The 18,704-nt window shown below is 45.7% G+C and overlaps 1 protein-coding gene across 7 annotated transcripts in view; it reads left to right on the top strand.

Moving 5' to 3' along the window:
* Positions 1 to 16,712, top strand: part of LOC129811720 (protein unc-79 homolog) — a 51,019-nt gene extending 34,307 nt beyond the window's left edge. For 2 of the 7 annotated variants that reach the window (XM_055863262.1, XM_055863255.1), the window contains exons 24-50: positions 1,804 to 1,985; positions 2,296 to 2,497; positions 2,707 to 2,886; positions 3,400 to 3,468; positions 3,903 to 4,240; positions 4,437 to 4,619; positions 4,837 to 4,999; positions 5,098 to 5,247; positions 5,395 to 6,717; positions 7,964 to 8,080; positions 8,197 to 8,299; positions 8,417 to 8,557; positions 8,685 to 8,723; positions 8,908 to 9,020; positions 9,123 to 9,208; positions 9,694 to 9,867; positions 9,960 to 10,028; positions 12,460 to 12,570; positions 13,715 to 13,819; positions 13,927 to 14,004; positions 14,121 to 14,210; positions 14,379 to 14,554; positions 14,728 to 14,911; positions 15,038 to 15,241; positions 15,714 to 15,791; positions 15,873 to 15,914; positions 16,026 to 16,712. In XM_055863262.1, coding sequence (XP_055719237.1) covers positions 1,804 to 1,985; positions 2,296 to 2,497; positions 2,707 to 2,886; positions 3,400 to 3,468; positions 3,903 to 4,240; positions 4,437 to 4,619; positions 4,837 to 4,999; positions 5,098 to 5,247; positions 5,395 to 6,717; positions 7,964 to 8,080; positions 8,197 to 8,299; positions 8,417 to 8,557; positions 8,685 to 8,723; positions 8,908 to 9,020; positions 9,123 to 9,208; positions 9,694 to 9,867; positions 9,960 to 10,028; positions 12,460 to 12,570; positions 13,715 to 13,819; positions 13,927 to 14,004; positions 14,121 to 14,210; positions 14,379 to 14,554; positions 14,728 to 14,911; positions 15,038 to 15,241; positions 15,714 to 15,791; positions 15,873 to 15,914; positions 16,026 to 16,214 — 4,889 coding nt within the window. In that variant the 3' untranslated portion in view covers positions 16,215 to 16,712. The remainder of the gene's footprint in view (positions 1 to 1,803; positions 1,986 to 2,295; positions 2,498 to 2,706; positions 2,887 to 3,399; positions 3,469 to 3,902; positions 4,241 to 4,436; positions 4,620 to 4,836; positions 5,000 to 5,097; positions 5,248 to 5,394; positions 6,718 to 7,963; positions 8,081 to 8,196; positions 8,300 to 8,416; positions 8,558 to 8,684; positions 8,724 to 8,907; positions 9,021 to 9,122; positions 9,209 to 9,693; positions 9,868 to 9,959; positions 10,029 to 12,459; positions 12,571 to 13,714; positions 13,820 to 13,926; positions 14,005 to 14,120; positions 14,211 to 14,378; positions 14,555 to 14,727; positions 14,912 to 15,037; positions 15,242 to 15,713; positions 15,792 to 15,872; positions 15,915 to 16,025) is intronic. The other 5 variants (XM_055863258.1, XM_055863256.1, XM_055863261.1 and 2 more) reach the window with 5 other exon arrangements.
* The last annotated feature ends 1,992 nt before the right edge of the window (positions 16,713 to 18,704 follow it).

Here is an 18,704-nt window from a genome sequence, read left to right as displayed (position 1 = left end):
TGATGCTGCCACCCCCGTGCTTCACGGTTGGGATGATGGTGTTCTTCGGCTTGCAATCCTCCCCGCTTTTCCTCCAAACATAACTATGGGAATTATGGCCAAACAGTTCTATTTTTGTTTCATCAGACCAGAGGACATTTCTCCAAAAAGTATGATCTTTGTCCCCATGTGCAGATGCAAACGGCAGTCTGTTTTTTTATGGCGTTTTTGGAGCTGTGGCTTCTTCTTTGCTGAGCGGCCTTTCAGGTTATGTCGATATAGGACTCATTTTACTGTGGATATAGATACTTTTGTACCTGTTTCCTCCAGCATCTTCACAAGGTTCTTTGCTGCTGTTCTGGGATTGATTTGCACTTCTCACACCAAAGTAGGTTCATCTTTAGGAGACAGAACATGTCTCCTTCCTGAGCGGTATGATGGCTGCGTGGTCCCATGGTGTTTATACTTGCAGGGCGAAGGGAAGAAGGAATGATTTTTAAATGGACCACCCTTGGCCGGACATTCGTCACTTGTTCATCCCGCGACAATTGTGTTTTCAGCCCCCGGTAGCTTGTGGGTGCTTTATATGCGCTACAGTCAATTATGAGTGCATGTCTACTTATATTAAATACATAATTATTAATATACACCTACTGTATGATAGCTAGCAAATTAATTAGCTAATTAATGTTAGCCTGACTAGCTGGAACTTCTGAAGAGGGAAACATTTTTATTTCTGTAATTTCCAAAAGATAACCAAACAGCAACATATTTACTTTTTACGAGACGTGTTTGTGCCGTCATGTGCATTAGTAGCACAATTTCTAACTTATTTGCATTAGTTTTTACTTACACTTGTATGTTGACTTCTCCATTGATGTTGTTTTTAAGTTTTTGCAGACTTTTCTTAGCGGATGTACAATCGTCTCAAATTGAATTATGGGGAGTTTCAGGCCCCGGAGTGAACATAAGTGTTCACTCGCAAAGCTGACTAAAAACGAGGGCTGAGGGACTTACATTGCAAACTTCCCTTGCTTGGCTAATCATTTAGACCGTCCTCCAAGATGGCGACGGGGATTCCCCCAAGGGCATAAGGCGAGGGTAAGTGAACGAGGGTGTGTCTTTTAAGTGTTTGGACTACAGCCCAAGTCTGTTATCCCTCTGACTTTGCCTCTTCCTCTCTGCCCACAGGCAATCTGGTTAGGATAATGCTGGCTCGCCTCCTTCTCCACAGTGCCATCTAGTGACAGGCACTGTACATTGCCCATCAGCATTAGAGTGATGCTTATTTTAAGACTATCCTTTGCAATGGAAAGAATGAATAGACCAGACATTTGCTTGATTTATTATTGCTCCCATAATGAAATCGGGGAGGATATTGTGGTTCTCCATCCGTACGTTCGTACTTTCATCACATGTGATATCTCAGACATCACTGGCCCAATTTTGATGATACTTGGGCGAATGATGCGTCTTGCCATAGAGATCTGGAATTTGCAAAATTGTGTTATTTTTATGGGGGATTGGAAATGATGAGGACAAAAATATTGATATAAGCTACAATCGATCTGCAATATTAAAGCTGATCTACACCTTAATTATTTTTTTTACAAAATTGCATCATTTGTAGGGACGACATGTTTACTGATGCATTGTTTGTCATATATATATATACATAAGTAAGGTTTACAAGAGAAATTCAGATTAGATCGTAGAACGTGTTGTTCTCATTATACCTTTTACTTAGTGTTCTATCTACCTCTATGTGTCATGGCGCTGAGATATTGTCTTATGCCCTGTCTGTGTTGTCATGGTAACTCCCAGTGGAGAAGGTAGCAGTGCTCTGTCGGTTCCTAGACATTGGTTCTGTGACGAAAAATCACCTGCTGAAGTACTCCCTGGCCCACGCCTTCTGCTGCTTCCTGGCCTCTGTGGAAGATGTCAACCCGGCTGTGGCCACACGTGCCAGGCTGCTGCTGGACACCATCAAGAGCCCAGCACTACAGGTGACTAACAGAGCTCTATCTAGGTCAAGATAAATACTCCTATTCAACTACCATACAACCACTTTTCTTATATCAATTGAACACGTGTATAGAGTCTTTTTTTGTCCCAGAGGATAAATTGCTTCGCATCATGTCAGCAAATAATTCCGGATTGACAAATAACACAAACATATAATTGCAGTGCTAACACTTGTGTCTCTGTCTGTATCTGTATCTGTGTGTGTCTCTGTCTGTATCTGTATCTGTGTGTGTCTATGTCTGTATCTGTATCTGTGTGTGTCTATGTCTGTATCTGTGTGTGTGCCTTTAGGGCTTGTGTCTGTGCCTGGACTTCCAGTTCGACACAGTGGTGAGGGACCGGCCCATCATCCTCAGCAAGCTGCTGATGCTGCACCACCTGAAGCAGGAGGTCCCTGCACTCAGCTGGGAGTTCTTTGTCAACCGCTTCGAGACGCTCTCCCTGGAGGCCCAGCTCCACCTGGACTGCAACAAGGAGTTCCCTTTTCCCACCAGTACGCCCAGCTGGAGGATTCTCTCTGTTACAAAGTCTGGATAATAGAAGTTGTGCTATGACATGTTCAATACAACAAACAAAGCATGTACAGTAGGGAAATATAAACCTGTGAAATAAGAACATAACTGTTCCAGTTGAGGTGTGTTATGAGGCACAGTCACAGTGATGTATGTTATTTATCTTTCCTTCCTTGCATCTCCCTGTCAGCCATCACAGCTGTGCGCACCAACGTGGCCAACCTTAGTGATGCAGCGATGTGGAAAATCAGACGGGCGCGCTTTGCCAGGAACCGCCAGAAGAGTGTGCGTTCCCTCCGTGACAGCGTCAAGGGCCCGTCCGAGTCCAAGAGGGCCTTCTCCCTCCCAGAGACTCTGTGTAACCGTCTACGTAAGTGTCCAGTTGGTAGAGTGTCCATTGGTTGGTTAGGCTACTAGTCTGTGGGTCTCAGCTTTTGTCTGTCCCATGCTCCTACTGTTTCTCTCCTCATCCATTCATCTCTCTGTTCTGTTAGGACACCTACAAACAGTATCTGTGTTCCTGTTTGTTTTATTCAATTGTTTTCTGTGATTCGTTCTCTTGCTGGATGTAAGAGTTCTGTTTTATCTGTGATTTCCTCATTGACTCTGCACAGGATGCTGTCTGAGTTTCTGGGTGAAGGGGTTGGCTTTAGACTGTGTGTGGTTGTTAAGCTTGAGTGCTTCACATGATTTTTCATGTAAGCAAGTGGAAGCTAAATTATTAATAGAATTACTTGTCTTAGGATCCACATACGTCTTGGGATCACTTTGTGTGAATGGTGTGAGCCATTGGGATGTATAGGGTTGTCTGGAAGCTCAGACGTGTCCTTTGCTACTTCCCCAGAACATTCTCCTAAATTGTGTTCTCATGTATGGTTTTTAGCTCTAAGACTTACGAGGCAAGAGCACTCTGCCCCGACTCTGGGAGATATGATAGAGAAAGTCCTGCCAGGTAAATAACAACCCAAATCTGACTCACCTTATTACAACTGAACCAGATCAACATTCCCTTCAGCATAATCACATCATAGTGGGAGAAATAAATAAGTTATGGCAATTGGTAAAGTTGATGGGCATCAGGAAACTTGAAAAACAATGTTTGCTCTTCACTGACATTCATTGCTTTTCATCCAGAGTTCATAGATTGTGCATTCTATTTTAGTCTCAGGCAAAAACTAATTATACTGTTGGAATGGGAGAAAGTTGTTGATAGCTTTTCACATTTTCTGTTTGCATTTGACATAAGCCATGAATATGTTAAAGTGGTGTCCATATATGTAATCACCCTGCTGAATGTAGACCAAATGAGATGACTGTCGTACCATCTCCCTCTCTGTTCACCTGCTTCACCACCCCTCTCCACTTCATCCGCTCCCCCGTCTGCAGCACGCTTCCTCACGCCCTTTAACCCTGACGCTTCAGCCCCTCTCCTAGGCCACAGCCCCTCACCGGAGGACGATTCGGTCATCAGGGACCTTCTCCCAGAGGATGCTGGGATCGATCACCAGACGGTGCACCAGCTCATCATGGTGCTGATGAAGTTCATGGCCAAAGACAAGAGCAGTGCCGAGGCAGACATTGGCAGTGCCAAGGCCTTCAACACGGTGAAGCGCCACCTGTATCTACTGCTGGGCTTCGACCAGCAGGAGGGTTGCTTCATGATCGCACCGCAAAAGATGAGGACCTCAACCTCCTTCAATGCTTTCATCGCTGGCATCGCACAGGTCAGAGAATATCAAGTAACCTTATGAATGACGACGAGTTAACGCTGTAAAAATAGTTTGAATGATTATCCTTGAATACATTTAGAGTTGAATCCCCAGAAACATCCCTGGCTCTTACCTCCTTCAGTTGAGAGTACGTTTAAGATGGGATTTTTTTTTGTCTTGTTAACCTAGCGTGATGTGATATCTCCTGCAGGTGATGGACTACAACATTGGGCTGGGGAAGCAGCTGCTCCCCCTGGTGGTCCAGGTGTTGAAGTACTGCACATGCCCCCAGCTCAGACACTACTTCCAGCAGCCCCCACGCTGCTCTCTCTGGGCCCTGCAGCCACACATCAGACAGATGTGGCTCAAAGCCCTGCTGGTCATCCTCTACAAGGTACACACTACCCATGTTTGGAATATAATGAAACCTTATCCACTATGTGAATGTGTTTACATTGAAAACTGTATACAGTGTGTGTATAATTGATTACCAGCACTTAGAAGTCTGGTTGTGAATTATTTTTATTGGGAACAACAGCTAATTTATTAATATTGGTGTTGCTTTCTACTCTCCTACACACCACTACTACCAATCCTGTGTGTGGTCCCAGTACCCCTACAGGGACATGGATGTGAGTAAAGTGGTTCTGCACCTTATCCACATCACCATCAACACCCTGAATGCCCAGTACCACAGCTGTAGACCCCATGCCACCGCCGGACCCCTCTACAGTGACAACTCCAACATCAGCCGCTACAGCGAGAAAGAGAAAGGTAGTACCAGAAAGATGATTACATTACTGGACTGGGTTTGAAATGAATCTGGAGTAAGACTTGAGAGTTTTGGATATAATGTGTGTTTTTCTTCTCAGAGGAGGACAGTGTATTTGATGAGTCTGATGTCCATGACACCCCAACTGGAGCAGGCAACAAGGAGTCCCAGACCTTCTTCGCTCGTCTGAAGAGGATCGGTGGCAGCAAGTCTGTCAAGTACCAGCCAGTGGAGCTGAATGCCCAGAAAAGTATAAAAATAGTCTCAAAGGATGACCTATTTTATCCAGAAAATAAATAAATTGAACTTAAATGCTTTTGCTGATATGAATTTAGCTTTTACTGATTTCTATAATCAGATATAAGCTATCTTTTGATCCTCTCTCCGTCTGTGTCAGGTGAAATTGAGCTGTCTGAGTACCGCGAGGCCAGTGCGCTACAGGACAGCATCCTGCACTGTGTGAGGGAGGAGAGTACCAGGAAGAAGCGTCTGCAGGCCATGCACAAGCAGAAGTCCTTGGACATTGCCAACACCGACTCCATCCTCTACAACCTGGACGAGCACCGACGCAAGTCCTGCATAGACCGCTGTGACCTGCAGCATGGTCTCCCCGCACCCCCCTCCTCCACCACCTCCCACCCCAGGCAGAAGGGGGGCCATGGTAAGGGCTCGTCAGACGGTTCCTCAGGCCGTGCGGAGGGCAGCGACCACCAGGACCGTCGAGGATCCCGGGGGGGCCACTCAGACTGCTCCAGGCCTGTCATCCCAGAGGTGCGTCTCAGCTGCATCGAGATGTTTGAGGACAAGGCCGACCTGGACTCCCCTCTTACAGGAGGCTCATCAGCAGAGAAGGAGGACCCGGACCTCATTGACCTCTCCTCTGACTGTACTTCCATCCCAGAGAAACACTCCATCCTCTCCATGTCCGACAGCGACTCCCTGGTGTTTGAGCCCCTGCCGCCACTGAGGATCGTGGAGAGTGACGAGGAATTTGACCTCAACACGGTGATAGGCAACAGGCTGAATGGGAGTGCCAGGCCCCCAGCCTCCCCTGCCAGGCCCCCAGTCTCCCCTGCCAGGCCCGCAGCCTCCCCTGAAAGGCCCGCTGCCTCCCCTGCCAGCAGTAGCACCCTGCACCTGTCTCGGGTGGTGCAAGTGAGCGTGGAGGACTGCTCTATGGACAAGAAGACCACAGACTCCCCAGCAAAAGAAATCCCTCAACAGCCTTTACAGAGGAGGCCACGCTATGCAACCTCCACCACCTCCCTGGAGCTGCCTGACCAGCCGGAGCACCCTGGCCTGGAGAGCCCTATGACCCTCAGTTTACAACAGAAGAGGGACCTGCTGAGGAAGACCCCTGCTGTCCCTGACACCTCCCTGGATGACTTTGTGCACCCTGAGGACCTGAAGGCAGCGGTGGGTCTGGGGACCAGTCCCTCTGGTAGGACTGTCTTCCTGGACATTCCTGAAGACACAGCCGAGCCCCTCACCTCTCTGGAGGGGAACAATGATGAAGAGGAAGATTATGAAGATGATGACCTTGATGACAGTGACCTGAAACCTGATGATGATGATGACAATGACGAGGCAGAGTTTAAGATCCAGATAGTTCCCCGGCAACGCAAGCAGAGGAAGATAGCTGTGAGCGCTATCCAGAGAGAGTATCTGGACATCTCCTTCAACACCCTGGACAAGCTGGGTGAGCAGCCCACTGAGACAGGTAAGAGAGACCAGGGTCAGGGGAGAAAGAGAAGCCTCAGTCCAGAGGTCTCCCTCTGTATGGACCTACAGCTGCTGTATCCTTTACCTATGCTGATTTCATGCACACGATGTATTTTTGATGTGTGTGTTTCAGTGGCGACATCTCTTAAGATTTTTCTAGAACAAATTTTCTACAATAGTTACGGAAGTGTCTGCTTAGAAGGGCCGAACCACATGAACAGACTTTAAATTGTCTAGTTGGATATCCATGCTACTTCAATTCTTCAGTCAACTGGTCACCACTGCTGTCTCCTGTCCTGTGGTGTGGCTTTGTACGTGTTTCTCCCATTTCCCATTCCAACCCATGGTAAACACATGAAAAACAAAACATGCTGTGAAATGAATTCCTAGAAGCCGATAAGTAAATATCAGTACAGCATCTTCAAATTGCTGCAACACACTGTCCACAAATAGCTGTCCATATAAGAACAAGCAATAACATAGAATGAGAAGGCAAATTCGTTTTTTACTAAATAGGGCATCAATAAACAATTGTAATTTCTTCACAAAATATTAATTTTAGATTGCTGTTGCACTGGGACTTGCTCTATACTTGTAGTTAACCACTTGTAGCTCTACACTACATTTGTTTTGGCGTTGGGTGTCTGCAGCATCTCGTGCTCTAAACAGTTGTCCACATGTGAGGTTATAAGGTGGCTGAGAGCTGAAGCAGACACTTTTGCGCCCCATCACTCACTCACACTACCCTGGAAAATCCACAGGAATCCGCCTCAGCCCCCACCCTCGAAGCTGCTATCCCAGAAACAAGCAACCGCTCTTCAGTATCAAGTAGGATCCAAATACTTTCTCATTGCCATCTGCTTAAATTCACCAATAAAACAGGGTGTGGTCATCACACCCAGAACATTACACTGTTCAAACATTTGACCTTCTTTTTTTCAATGTGTAAAATAGTTTTTCTTCAGTCGTTCTTTCTCAGCGTTATGTTTTTGACACCAATGCAGTTTTTTTCATGGTTCTTTCGTTTTTCTTATCAATAGATCAGGGATTATATCTATTCCGACAATATATTGAATATATGCAACTAAGCCATTGAATTTTTTATTGTATTTACCTCTATGAGCGTTTTCCACTCCCCATTTTCATGACAGTTTGTTTTAGTAAACCAGTCATTGAAATGAAAGTGGAGATAGAGGGAAATTACCAGGCAACTCAATCCTCTGTGTGTGTGTGTCGCACCCCAGCTCAGTACCGTCAGGCGAAGCGGGGCTCGTTGGGAGCTCTAACCATTAGCCAGCTGATGAAGAGACAGTTGGAGCACCAGTCCAGCGCCCCTCACAACATCAGCACCTGGGAGACAGGTCAGTCACTGTCTACCTCTGGTCCACCCCTTCAGATTTGTAAATATCAAAACACCTTTTAAATACTGCAATGACTTTGTTTGACTGTGCTGATTTTCGTGTTGCTCTCTAAACAGGCCCCACCAAGACCAGCCTCCTATCTGCCCCCAGTACAGTCAGCATGTTTGTGCCCGCCCCTGAGGAGTTCATTGATGATCAGCCCACCACCATGACTGACAGGTGAGTGAACCTACCACCAACCACCAACACTGACTGGTGTGTCATTATGGACAGCGGATACTGTATGTATTAATGGTAATTCATTGTTATTAATACTAATACTGTGTGGTCTCTCAGGTGTCGTGACTGTGGTGCGGTGCTAGAGGAGTATGATGAGGAGACCCTGGGCCTGGCAGTGGTGGTGCTCTCCATGTTCATCCACCTCAGCCCTGACCAGGCTGCTCCACTGCTGCTGGACATCATGCAGTCTGTGGGCAGGTCTGGCAACTACAGCAGCTCCTGAATCAACCCCCTTATACATCCCATACACAAACCTAATTGTTCAGTAAAGTTTTAGCACACTCTGTCATGTCTCTGATCTTGAATTCAGATGTTTTTCTTACAGGCTGGCGTCTAGTGCTAATTTCTCTGGGCAAGCTGAGAGGTATGACACATCACAACTAGACATACTAAATATATTCTTATTTGGTATGTGTTAAACTCAGGTGTACTGTGGATGCTGATGACTTGTTCACGCTGGCTGTATTCTTGTACACAAATGAGAGAATGGGCCAACATGAGGTGCAGACGCTCTGTGTGTGAGTTGATGTTTGTCTCTGTTGGTGTAGTATGCTGATCCCTGGCAACGCAGCAGGTGTGGCTAAGCAGTTCCTCCGCTGTGTGTTCCACCAGCTGGCCCCCAATGGCATCCTGCCTCAGCTCTTCCAGAGTAACATCAAAGGTCTACTCAGACAAACATATAAAACACAATATGGCTCCTGTTAAGAGCAGCATTCTGAGGGATATGGTTTGATCTTTACTGTCAATTTCTGTGTATTTCCAGATGGAGGTTTTCTGAGAACATTGGCTTATTCCCTGATTGATTTTAATGAACTGAGTTCTGTGGCTGCGCTGAACCAGCTGCTGGAGGTGGGACTTTTACTTGCTTAGTGTAATGATTAAAGCTCAGCACACGGCTGAAGGAACTATGCGGGTGTTTGTGTATGTCTTGAATCTCAAGCAAAATGTCCACTTTCATCATGTATCCAGCAGGAGGAGCTCTTGTAAAAGTTGACGACATTACAGCACTGCTGTTTGCATAGCGTGATAACAAAGCAAATTAAGAATGCTGCTGAAGAGTATGCCTCTGCATGGTTGTTCACCATATTCACTTATTCTCTGTTAACTTGGTGTCTTCTCTTTAGCAATCTTACACTGTTACAATGTTCAAGGAATAGCACTTGTGATAGTCCACCTCAGTTGACTCATTTGACTCATAACATCACTAGTCCAAACCACTTTTAGAATATCATTTTTAAACTATTGAACAATTGATAATGGAACAGTTGGTAATGGCTCTATGGCAATAAATATGTATTATGTAACCCTGTTGTCATTTATACCACTGTCCTCAGGGTCTGAACAACAAGAGGAGTCTACCAGCCGGGGGCACCATGCTGCACTGTCTGGAAAACATCGCCACCTTCATGGAGGCCCTGCCCATGGACTCCCCCAGCAACCTGTGGACCACCATCTGCAATCAGTTCCAGACCTTCCTCACTAAACTACCTTCTGTGCTGCCTCTGAAGGTACTGGGTCTCACACTGCATGTAGGCTGCATTGACTGTGACCAATATAGAGCAAAAGCCTTATGAAAAATTGTATGATGTCTCTCTCACAGTGTCCCCTGGACTCCAGTTTGAGGATTATCATTTGTCTGTTGAAGATCCCCACCACAAGTGCAACCCGGGTGAGTCTGTCTGTGTGCTTTACAACTGCGACCTGGCCAAGATAAAGCAAACCAGTGCGACACAAACAACAACACAGAGTTACACATGGAATAAACAAACATACAGTCAATGATACAATAGAAAAAGTCTACATACAGTGTGTGCAAAAGAGGTAGGATAAGGGAGGTAAGGCAATAAATAGGTCATAGTGGCAAAATAATTACAATATAGCAATTAAACACTGGAGTGATAGATGTGCAGAAGACGAATGTGCAAGTAGAGATACTGGGGTGCAAAGGAGCAAAATAAATAACAGTATGGGGATGAGGTAGTTGGATGGGCTATTTACAGATAGGCTATGTACAGGTGCAGTGATCTGTGAGCTGCTCTGACAGCTGGTGCTTAAAGTTAGTGAGGGAGATATGAGTCTCCAGCTTCAGTGATTTTTGCAGTTTCAGTCATTGGCAGCAGAGAACTGGAAGGAGAGACGGCCAAAGGAGGAATTGGCTTTGGGGGTGACCAGTGAAATATAACTGCTGGAGTGCGTGCTACGGGTGGGTGCTGCTATGGTGACCAGTGAGCTGAGATAAGGCGGGGCTTTACCTAGCAAAGACTTATAGATGACCTGGAGCCAGTGGGTTTGGCGACGAATATGAAGCGAGGGCCAGCCAACGAGAGCATACAGGTCGCAGTGGTGGGTAGTATATGGGGCTTTGGTGACAAAACGGATGGCACTGTGATAGACTGCATCCAATTTGCTGAGTAGAGTGTTGGAGGCTATTTTGTAAATGACATCGCCGAAGTCAAGGATTGGTAGGATAGTCAGTTTTACGAGGGTATGTTAGGCAGCATGAGTGAAGGATGCTTTGTTGCGAAATAGGAAGCTGATTCTAGATTTAATTTTGGATTGGAGATGCTTAATGTGAGTCTGGAAGGAGAGTTTACAGTCTAACCAGTCACCTAGGTATTTATAGTTGTCCACATATTCTAAGTCAGAACCGTCCAGAGTAGTGATGCTGGACGAGCGTGCAGGTGTGGGCAGCGATCGGTTGAAGAGCATGCATTTAGTTTTACTTGCATTTAAGAGCAGTTGGAGGCCACCGAAGGAGAGTTGTATGGCATTGAAGCTCGTTTGGAGGTTAGTTAACACAGTATCCAAAGAAGGGCCAGATGTATGCAGAATGGTGTCATCTGCATAGAGGTGGATCAGAGAATCACCAGCAGCAAGAGCGACATCATTGATGTTTACAGAGAAAGTTGACCCGAGAATTGAACCCTGTGGCACCCCCATAGACTGCCAGAGGTCTGGACAACAGGCCCTCCGATTTGACACACTGAAGTCTGTCTGAGAAGTAGTTGGTGAACCAGGCGAGGCATTCATTTGAGAAACCAAGGCTGTTGAATCTGCCGACAAGAATGTGGTGATTGACAGAGTCTAAAGCCTTGGCCAGGTCGATGAAGATTGCTGCACAGTACTGTCTCTTATTGATGGCGGTTATGATATTGTTTAGGACCTTGAGCGTGGCTGAGGTGCATCCACGACCAGCTCTGAAACCAGATTGCATTGCGGAGAAGATGCGGTGGGATTCAAAATGATCGGTGATCTGTTTGTTAACTTGGCTTTTGAAGACCTTAGAAAGTCAGGGTAGGATAGATATAGGTCTGTAGCCATTTGGGTCTAGAGTGTCTCCCTCTTTGAAGAGGGGGATGACCGTGGCAGCTTTCCAATCTTTGGGGATCTCAGATGATACGAAAGAGAGGTTGAACAGGCTAGTAATAGGGGTTGCAACAATTTTGGCTGATCATTTTAGAAAGAGAGGGTCCAGATTGTCTAGCCCGGCTGATTTGTAGGGGTCCCGATTTTGCAGCTCTTTCAGAACATCAGCTATCTGGATTTGGAGAAATGGGGGAGGCTTGGGCAAGTTACTGTGGGGGGTGCAGGGCTGTTGACTGGGGTAGGGTTAGCCAGGTGGAAGCATGGCCAGCTGTAGAAAAATGCTTATTGAAATTCTCATTTATCGTGGATTTATCGGTGGTGACAGTGTTTCCTAGCCTCAGTGCAGTGGGCAGCTGGGAGGAGGTGTTCTTATTCTCCATGGACTTTACAGTGTCCCAGAACTTTTTGGAGATTGTGCATTAGGCCTACTAACCAAATGGTGAGCACAGTCTTTAATTGAGTGTCATACAGCACACTATCCCAGCCCTTCTCTGATATGGGCCTGAGCAGGTTATATGACTGGTTACATTCTGACTCTTTAAATCAAAGGATTTACACCTGATAGCATTCAGTTTAGTCAGATCTTGTTCAGTGAACAGCTCATTCACATAGACTATAATTTGCATGAGTGAACGCTTAAATCTTACAAAATCCCTGTTGTGTTAAAATCCCCTTAGCCTCCCACCAGCAGGCAGCACCCAGCCTTTACTGTCTCTTTTTCTCCTCTTCCTCAGAGCTTACTGGAGCCCTTCTCCAAACTGCTGAGCTTTGTCATGCAGTATGGAGTGTTCAGCCTCTCTTACCTGGTGGAGCTGTGTGGCCTCTGTTACAAAGCCTTCAACAAGGTAGATATGTATAGTTTAGCTCACATTTGCTAGTATATTTGTTTATGTTTGTTTGTAAAGAAAGAAGAAAAAAATGGTAGCATTGCAATGATCTCATGTGAAAGGCCCAATTTGAAAAGGGATACGGAAATATGACTTTGTCCCGCATTGTTAAACATGAAACCATGTCTGCAGACCTCTGTATATTGTAGTTCTTGGTTGTAATACTTATCCCCAGCCACTCCTGCTAGACAGGAAGGTGGCTGTGTGTCACAGATAATTAAGTAAACAATCAGCCAATATTGATTTACATGGTTAGTTGGGGCTCTGGGCTGAGGATGTATGAGGGCAAGCCTCCCTCCGTTAGAGCTGTGGCCTGGGCTGTCTCCTGCTGCAGGACAGATGGATCCTTACCCCACCACTGCTGTCACAGCACCATGCTTTATGTCTCCAGCTCTATTGATTTCCTCCAGCCTGGTTAATCCCCGCTATATAACATCCGTTTCTCAAAACGCGAGTCAATATGACTGATTACGTCTATTTAAATGTTTCCTGTGCAGTTAGTCTTATGAGGTGAGCTGTCTCAAACACAAGTTTAAGGAGGATTTTTCAGTGCTTGGGGTATTGTAGATGTACGGATGTTTGGTAGTTATGTTTATCACTACTGCACTACGCATAGAACATTTGAACAAATATGACCTCAAATCAACTATACTCGCTATATTTTTTTTGTTTCATGCTGATGAGAAGGGATTTATTTATTTGGTTGAAAAGAGAGATAGAGAGATGTAGCAGGGCTTTGTATTGAGGGCAGTGGCTCTCCAGGCTGACAGCCTCATCTGAACTGGGACCCTGGGAGAGCAGAGATCTGGACTGGGTGCCATGCTAATCAGATCCTCTGTCTCTATTCAGACCACAGACAACCTTATACTCCAGTACACATACACAGGCAGCACTGGAGAGGGAGAGAGATATAGTACACAGCCCTGAAATATTAAATAAGACAGCTTAGAGAAAACATCCACCAGGCAAACCTTTTCCCCCAGTATGCCTATCTCACTTGGTTCCTCTAAAATCATTCCAACATTTGTACACAGTTATTTTCTATATTCTCTTTCCACGATCCTCATTTGTCCTCATCCTGAGCTATTTTGTGTATTCACAGGAGAGAGATAAGTTCTATATGTCTCGTATTGTGGTGCTGGAGCTTCTGCAGGCTCTGAAGTTCAAGTCTCCTCTACCCGATACTAACCTGCTACTGCTGGTCCAGGTAAACAGTAGTACAATCAAAACTACTTGTGGAAAAGATTTCAACCCAAAAGTACCAAAGATGACTTTACAAATGTATTTATGTTAACTATGTGTGGATGTTATCAGTTTGTTTGTTCAGATATTGGTACGAGGCTAGCAGAGTCTACTATTCTCTCAAAGCACATGATCTCATCACTTCCAGGGGTAAGACAGTACATCATACAGTACATTGGTTATCTGTGTTCCTTTATGATGACCTAATGAAATAAACATATGGGTTGTTTGATTGTTGCACTATTTATTCTCTCTGTCTTTTTCAGTGCACGACAGCAGCAATGGAATGCATGAGGCAATACATCAGTGAGCTTCTAGACTTCATAGCAGATATGCACACACTGACCAAACTGAAAGTGAGTTTCCTCCTTACTCTGCCTTAACTCATGTAAGATGGGTGGATAAGTCTCATCTCTAACCATCTTGTCATGTGGAGGGTCCTGAGTTTCTCCTGGGTAAGTGATCAGGGAAAACGCAGGGCCGTAGTCATGTAACCTGTCCTGTGATCATGTGACTATGTCCAGAACCATATGAAAGCGTGTTGTCAGCCGCTGCACGAGGACACGTTTGGAGGAAACCTGAAAGTGGGCCTGGCACAGGTGGCTGCCATGGAAATCAGCAAAGGCAATCACCGTGACAATAAGGCAGTGATCCGTTATCTTCCCTGGCTCTACCATCCCCCGTCCACCATGCAGCAGGGGTGAGAGGCACCGACAGTCACAGCACTGACGTCACTTTCAGTGATCTCACTGTCTATAATCATTAAGATGTTCTATTACTAGAATTACTTTTATCAAGCATTAGAATGAATGGTGACGCTAATAACACTGTAATGTTTGCTCAACAAGCGTTTAACCTTTGTCTCCTCCTCAGACCTAAGGAGTTCATCGAGTGTGTGTCCCACATCCGCCAGCTGTCCTGGCTGCTCCTGGGCTCCCTGACCCACTATGCCCTGTACCAGGGCTCCACCTCCTGTATGCCCATCCCCCTGGACGCTGGCTCACACATCGCTGACCACCTCATCATCATCCTCATCGGCTTCCCTGAGCAATCCAAGGTCAGGAAAATGTCTGAAATGCTATATGCATAAATGTGGAAGAAAATGCTACGAAAACCTATGAAGATTTCACATTAAAACCAAAGTGTCACTGACCTCTCTCTTCCTTGCCACCTCTGTCTGCAGACATCAGTGCTGCACATGTGCTCCCTGTTCCATGCCTTCATGTTTGCCCAGCTGTGGACCATCTACTGTGAGCAGGCGGCGGCCGCCTCGGCCCTGCAAAACCAGAACCAGACAGAGTTCTCTTCCAATGCCATACTGACGGGCCTGGAGTTCTGGAGCCGCGTCACACCCAGCATCTTGCAGCTCATGGCCCATAACAAAGTGGTAAGGAAGATCCACATGCTTATCTGCTTATCTCTCCATCAGCTTCAAGAGGGGGTGAGCTGGAAAGAGGATGTGCTTGGAGACATGCAGCAGTTAAATGTGAACTACTATTCTGACTGTTGTCGTGAATGTGACAGAGGAATTGGTTAAATCACCAACATATCGTTGTTATGTCTGACAGGACATTGCTGTTTTGTAAGACTGGGATTCAATCTGATCGTGCTTTATCCAAAATGCAGGTTTTAAAGGAAACGTTTCTGCGTTCACAGAGACGATATTCTCAGTCAACACTGGCTCTATTGGAAATAATCTTTAAATGGTGCATTGTTCAAATCTGCGGTCGGATTGAATCTCGGCCTGAGACTCTGCTTTTCTACCATATATTTTGTTTCATATTTGGATGGGGTGGTAATCACAAATCAAGTTATGATCCCTTGCAGTAATAAAAATGTGTTCTCTTCAACTTTCCAAGATGGTGGAGATGGTGTGTCTACATGTCATTAGCCTGATGGAGGCTCTACAAGAATGCAACTCAACCATCTTCGTGAAGGTACATTTTTCCCAAACGCTTGATTTTACACTTCATGTTGCTTTCTATTTCAACAAAAAACTCCCCTCTTCTCTCCATCAGTTAATACCTATGTGGTTGCCCATGATTCAATCCAACCTAAAGGTAAGAATTAAATTGCAATTCAAATATGATTTGTATTATGTTGTATATGGATATAGATGCTTGGGTTTTCTTCAGAACATCCAGTGAAAAAACTCCCCCTCTCCCATGCAGCATCTGTCTGCAGGGCTCCAGCTGCGACTGCAGGCTATCCAGAACAGGGTGAACCACCAGTGTCTGCAGGGCCAGGCAGCCGGGGCCCTGCCCTTTGCCCTGCGCAAGTGGCTGCAGTGCACCCAGTTCAAGATGGCCCAGGTGGAGATCCAGTCATCAGAGGCCGCCTCACAGTTCTACCCTATGTGACCTGCCCACCTCTCACGAGATCCACCAAGACCCAGACCACCTCAGGACCAGCGTGCATCTGCCTAATGCCTGCCTGCATGCCTGACCATAAACATCAGGAAGTTGACTCCTGCATAAACTGACTCTCACCATCTTAAGACTCTGCTTCTGACGTAATCCTCTTCAGCACTGTCTAAACTTTGTATATCTATACTACTCTTTTGTGCAATGAGAGGGATAGGTGAGTACAGGTCGGGCAGGTGTGCAGATGTAGGGGGATAACAGTACAGTAAATAACAGTTTAGGTGCCCCACATGCTGTGAGCAGCATCAGAGGTCAAACTAGATGGAGAGAATATCTAGCAGCACTGCAGATGACTGGAGTGGATGGATGGAGAATGCGGTATGCTGAAGCTCAAACTTGTTTACTTGGTGATACTCATGTTCTATATTGTTATTTTCAGTTGCTTGGTTGCAAGCCTGACAAAATAATTAAATCAAGCCACATGTTCTAAATATACAGTGTCTCATTGTCTCTGTCATCTCTACAGAGAGCAGTTAAAAGTGCACAAAGTGTGATATGATTGTACATCTGCACAGTAACTAAAGTATATCTTGAATAAGGTCTGTGGGAAGACTAAATGACTGCAAGAGGATCTGTTAAAGCCAAAGGCTGTATGGGGAACCACCCATACATATTCTAGCTCAGGACAAACCAATATCAATCACATATTTTATTATTAGTGAAGACAATTGGACTTTAGGGCTCCTGTCTCACCCTCTACCCAGTTCAGACAGGTTGCCTCTAGCCAACAGAGCCCAGATCGATCTGACACAATATGGGATACAGCAGGAGCACAGTAACTCGATCAGGGTGAAGCCAGACGGCGGAGGTAAACAAGACAAGTGAGTCCGTGTCTACCACCCCCTGTAGAGCCTAGACACAGTTACCTCTGGTTTAATGTTGTTTGTCATGATAAAGCATTGTTGTGGGATTTAATCACATTATGGAAAGGGAACTTCCCACTGGGCACAGACGTCAACTCAACGACTAATCCACGTTGGTTCCACGTTTCAAATTTAATTGAAAAGAACATTGATTCAACCAGTGAGTGCCCAGTGGGTTGTCTGGGAATATCACACCACATGATAGTTGGACTATACATTTAAATCCAAGCTTGGAGCTCTATTCAATCCGTATCGGAGAAGTTAACAGTGCCTCTTAACTGAAGACGATGTGAGCAATGTAACTACGGAAAGCCATATATTTCCAATGGAAGAGAAGCGAAGTGGGAGGGTGACCGTTGGGCGATGCGAGTATGGGTGAGGGATGTGAACAGGGTGGGACCAAAGTTGGGGAAAGCTGAAGTTAATGCAAATACTTCACTAAATCATGACGCACTTGACCAATTGAAGCTCACTATAGCTTCCAGCCCCTACTGGATTGGATGTTGATATCTAGAACTACCTAGCTTGCTTGCTAGCGTCCACATGAGGGTGAAGCTAGCGTTGAATATTTCATAACTTCTTAACACCTGCACTTTGTAAAAGGATCTTCTATGAGAGGTGTGTGTCAAATGAGTCACCAGCTTTGAGTGCTGTCTAATAAAATCACACTATGTGACAAACACACACACACTCACACCAGAAGTCCACACAAGGATAGTAAAACAAGGAACATTTAGGACGTTTGGCTGATCCCCACAAGGAAAAATGATATTTTAGGGGTAGAATTTGGGTTAGGGTTTAGGGTTAGGAGTTTGGCCTTCAGGGTTAAGGTTAGAGTTAGGGTTAGGTTAAGAGTTAGGGTTAGGGCTAGGACTTAGGGAAAATAGGATTTTGAATGGGAATAAATTGTTTGGTCCCCACAAGGATAGTAGAACAACATGTGTCTGTCTCAAAGCTGACCTTCACAGTCTAGGGCTACTTGCTCTGAGGACCCACTCACACCCTCTCTGCCTGAGATCCCTTGGTCAGAGTTAATTACCCACTGGATGTCCAGCTCATCAGGTCAGTGCTCCCATATGGTCTTCTGGAAGGAGGCAGGCACGTCGGGGCGGGACGGGGAGAGTGCTGGGTACATGTGGGATGTTGATTACACAAGCAGCTGCTAATGAGAGAGGTTCATTAAAAAAAGGCTGCAAGTTCAAATGATCACAAAGGTGTCTTCAGCTGGCAGATGCAGCCCTGATGCAGGGGGACTTCACTTGATTAAACCCACACACACACTCACATACTTACTTTGCTTCAGGTAGTCCATTGTATTCGATGATGACTTCCACTACTGCTTGTGGGTTCGCTGATGACTGTATAATCTGATTCGGGATGCACACTGTCTGCCACAGACAGAGCACACAAAGGCCTGTCCCATTGAGGCCGGTGTAGGCATTGTCATATGTCTTCTCTATCACTTCGCCAGGCTACGTTCAGTCGTTTTTTCCTCGGCCAACTGCACCGCTTGATAGCAGAGGCCGTGCCAGGTGGAATGGTCTGAAGCAACAGTCTTGAAGAA

The sequence above is a fragment of the Salvelinus fontinalis genome, chromosome 15, assembly GCF_029448725.1.
Source record: "Salvelinus fontinalis isolate EN_2023a chromosome 15, ASM2944872v1, whole genome shotgun sequence".
Classification (NCBI taxonomy): domain Eukaryota; kingdom Metazoa; phylum Chordata; class Actinopteri; order Salmoniformes; family Salmonidae; genus Salvelinus; species Salvelinus fontinalis.
Note: the sequence above shows the minus strand (reverse complement) of the source record. Positions and strands in the feature narration are given on the sequence as shown.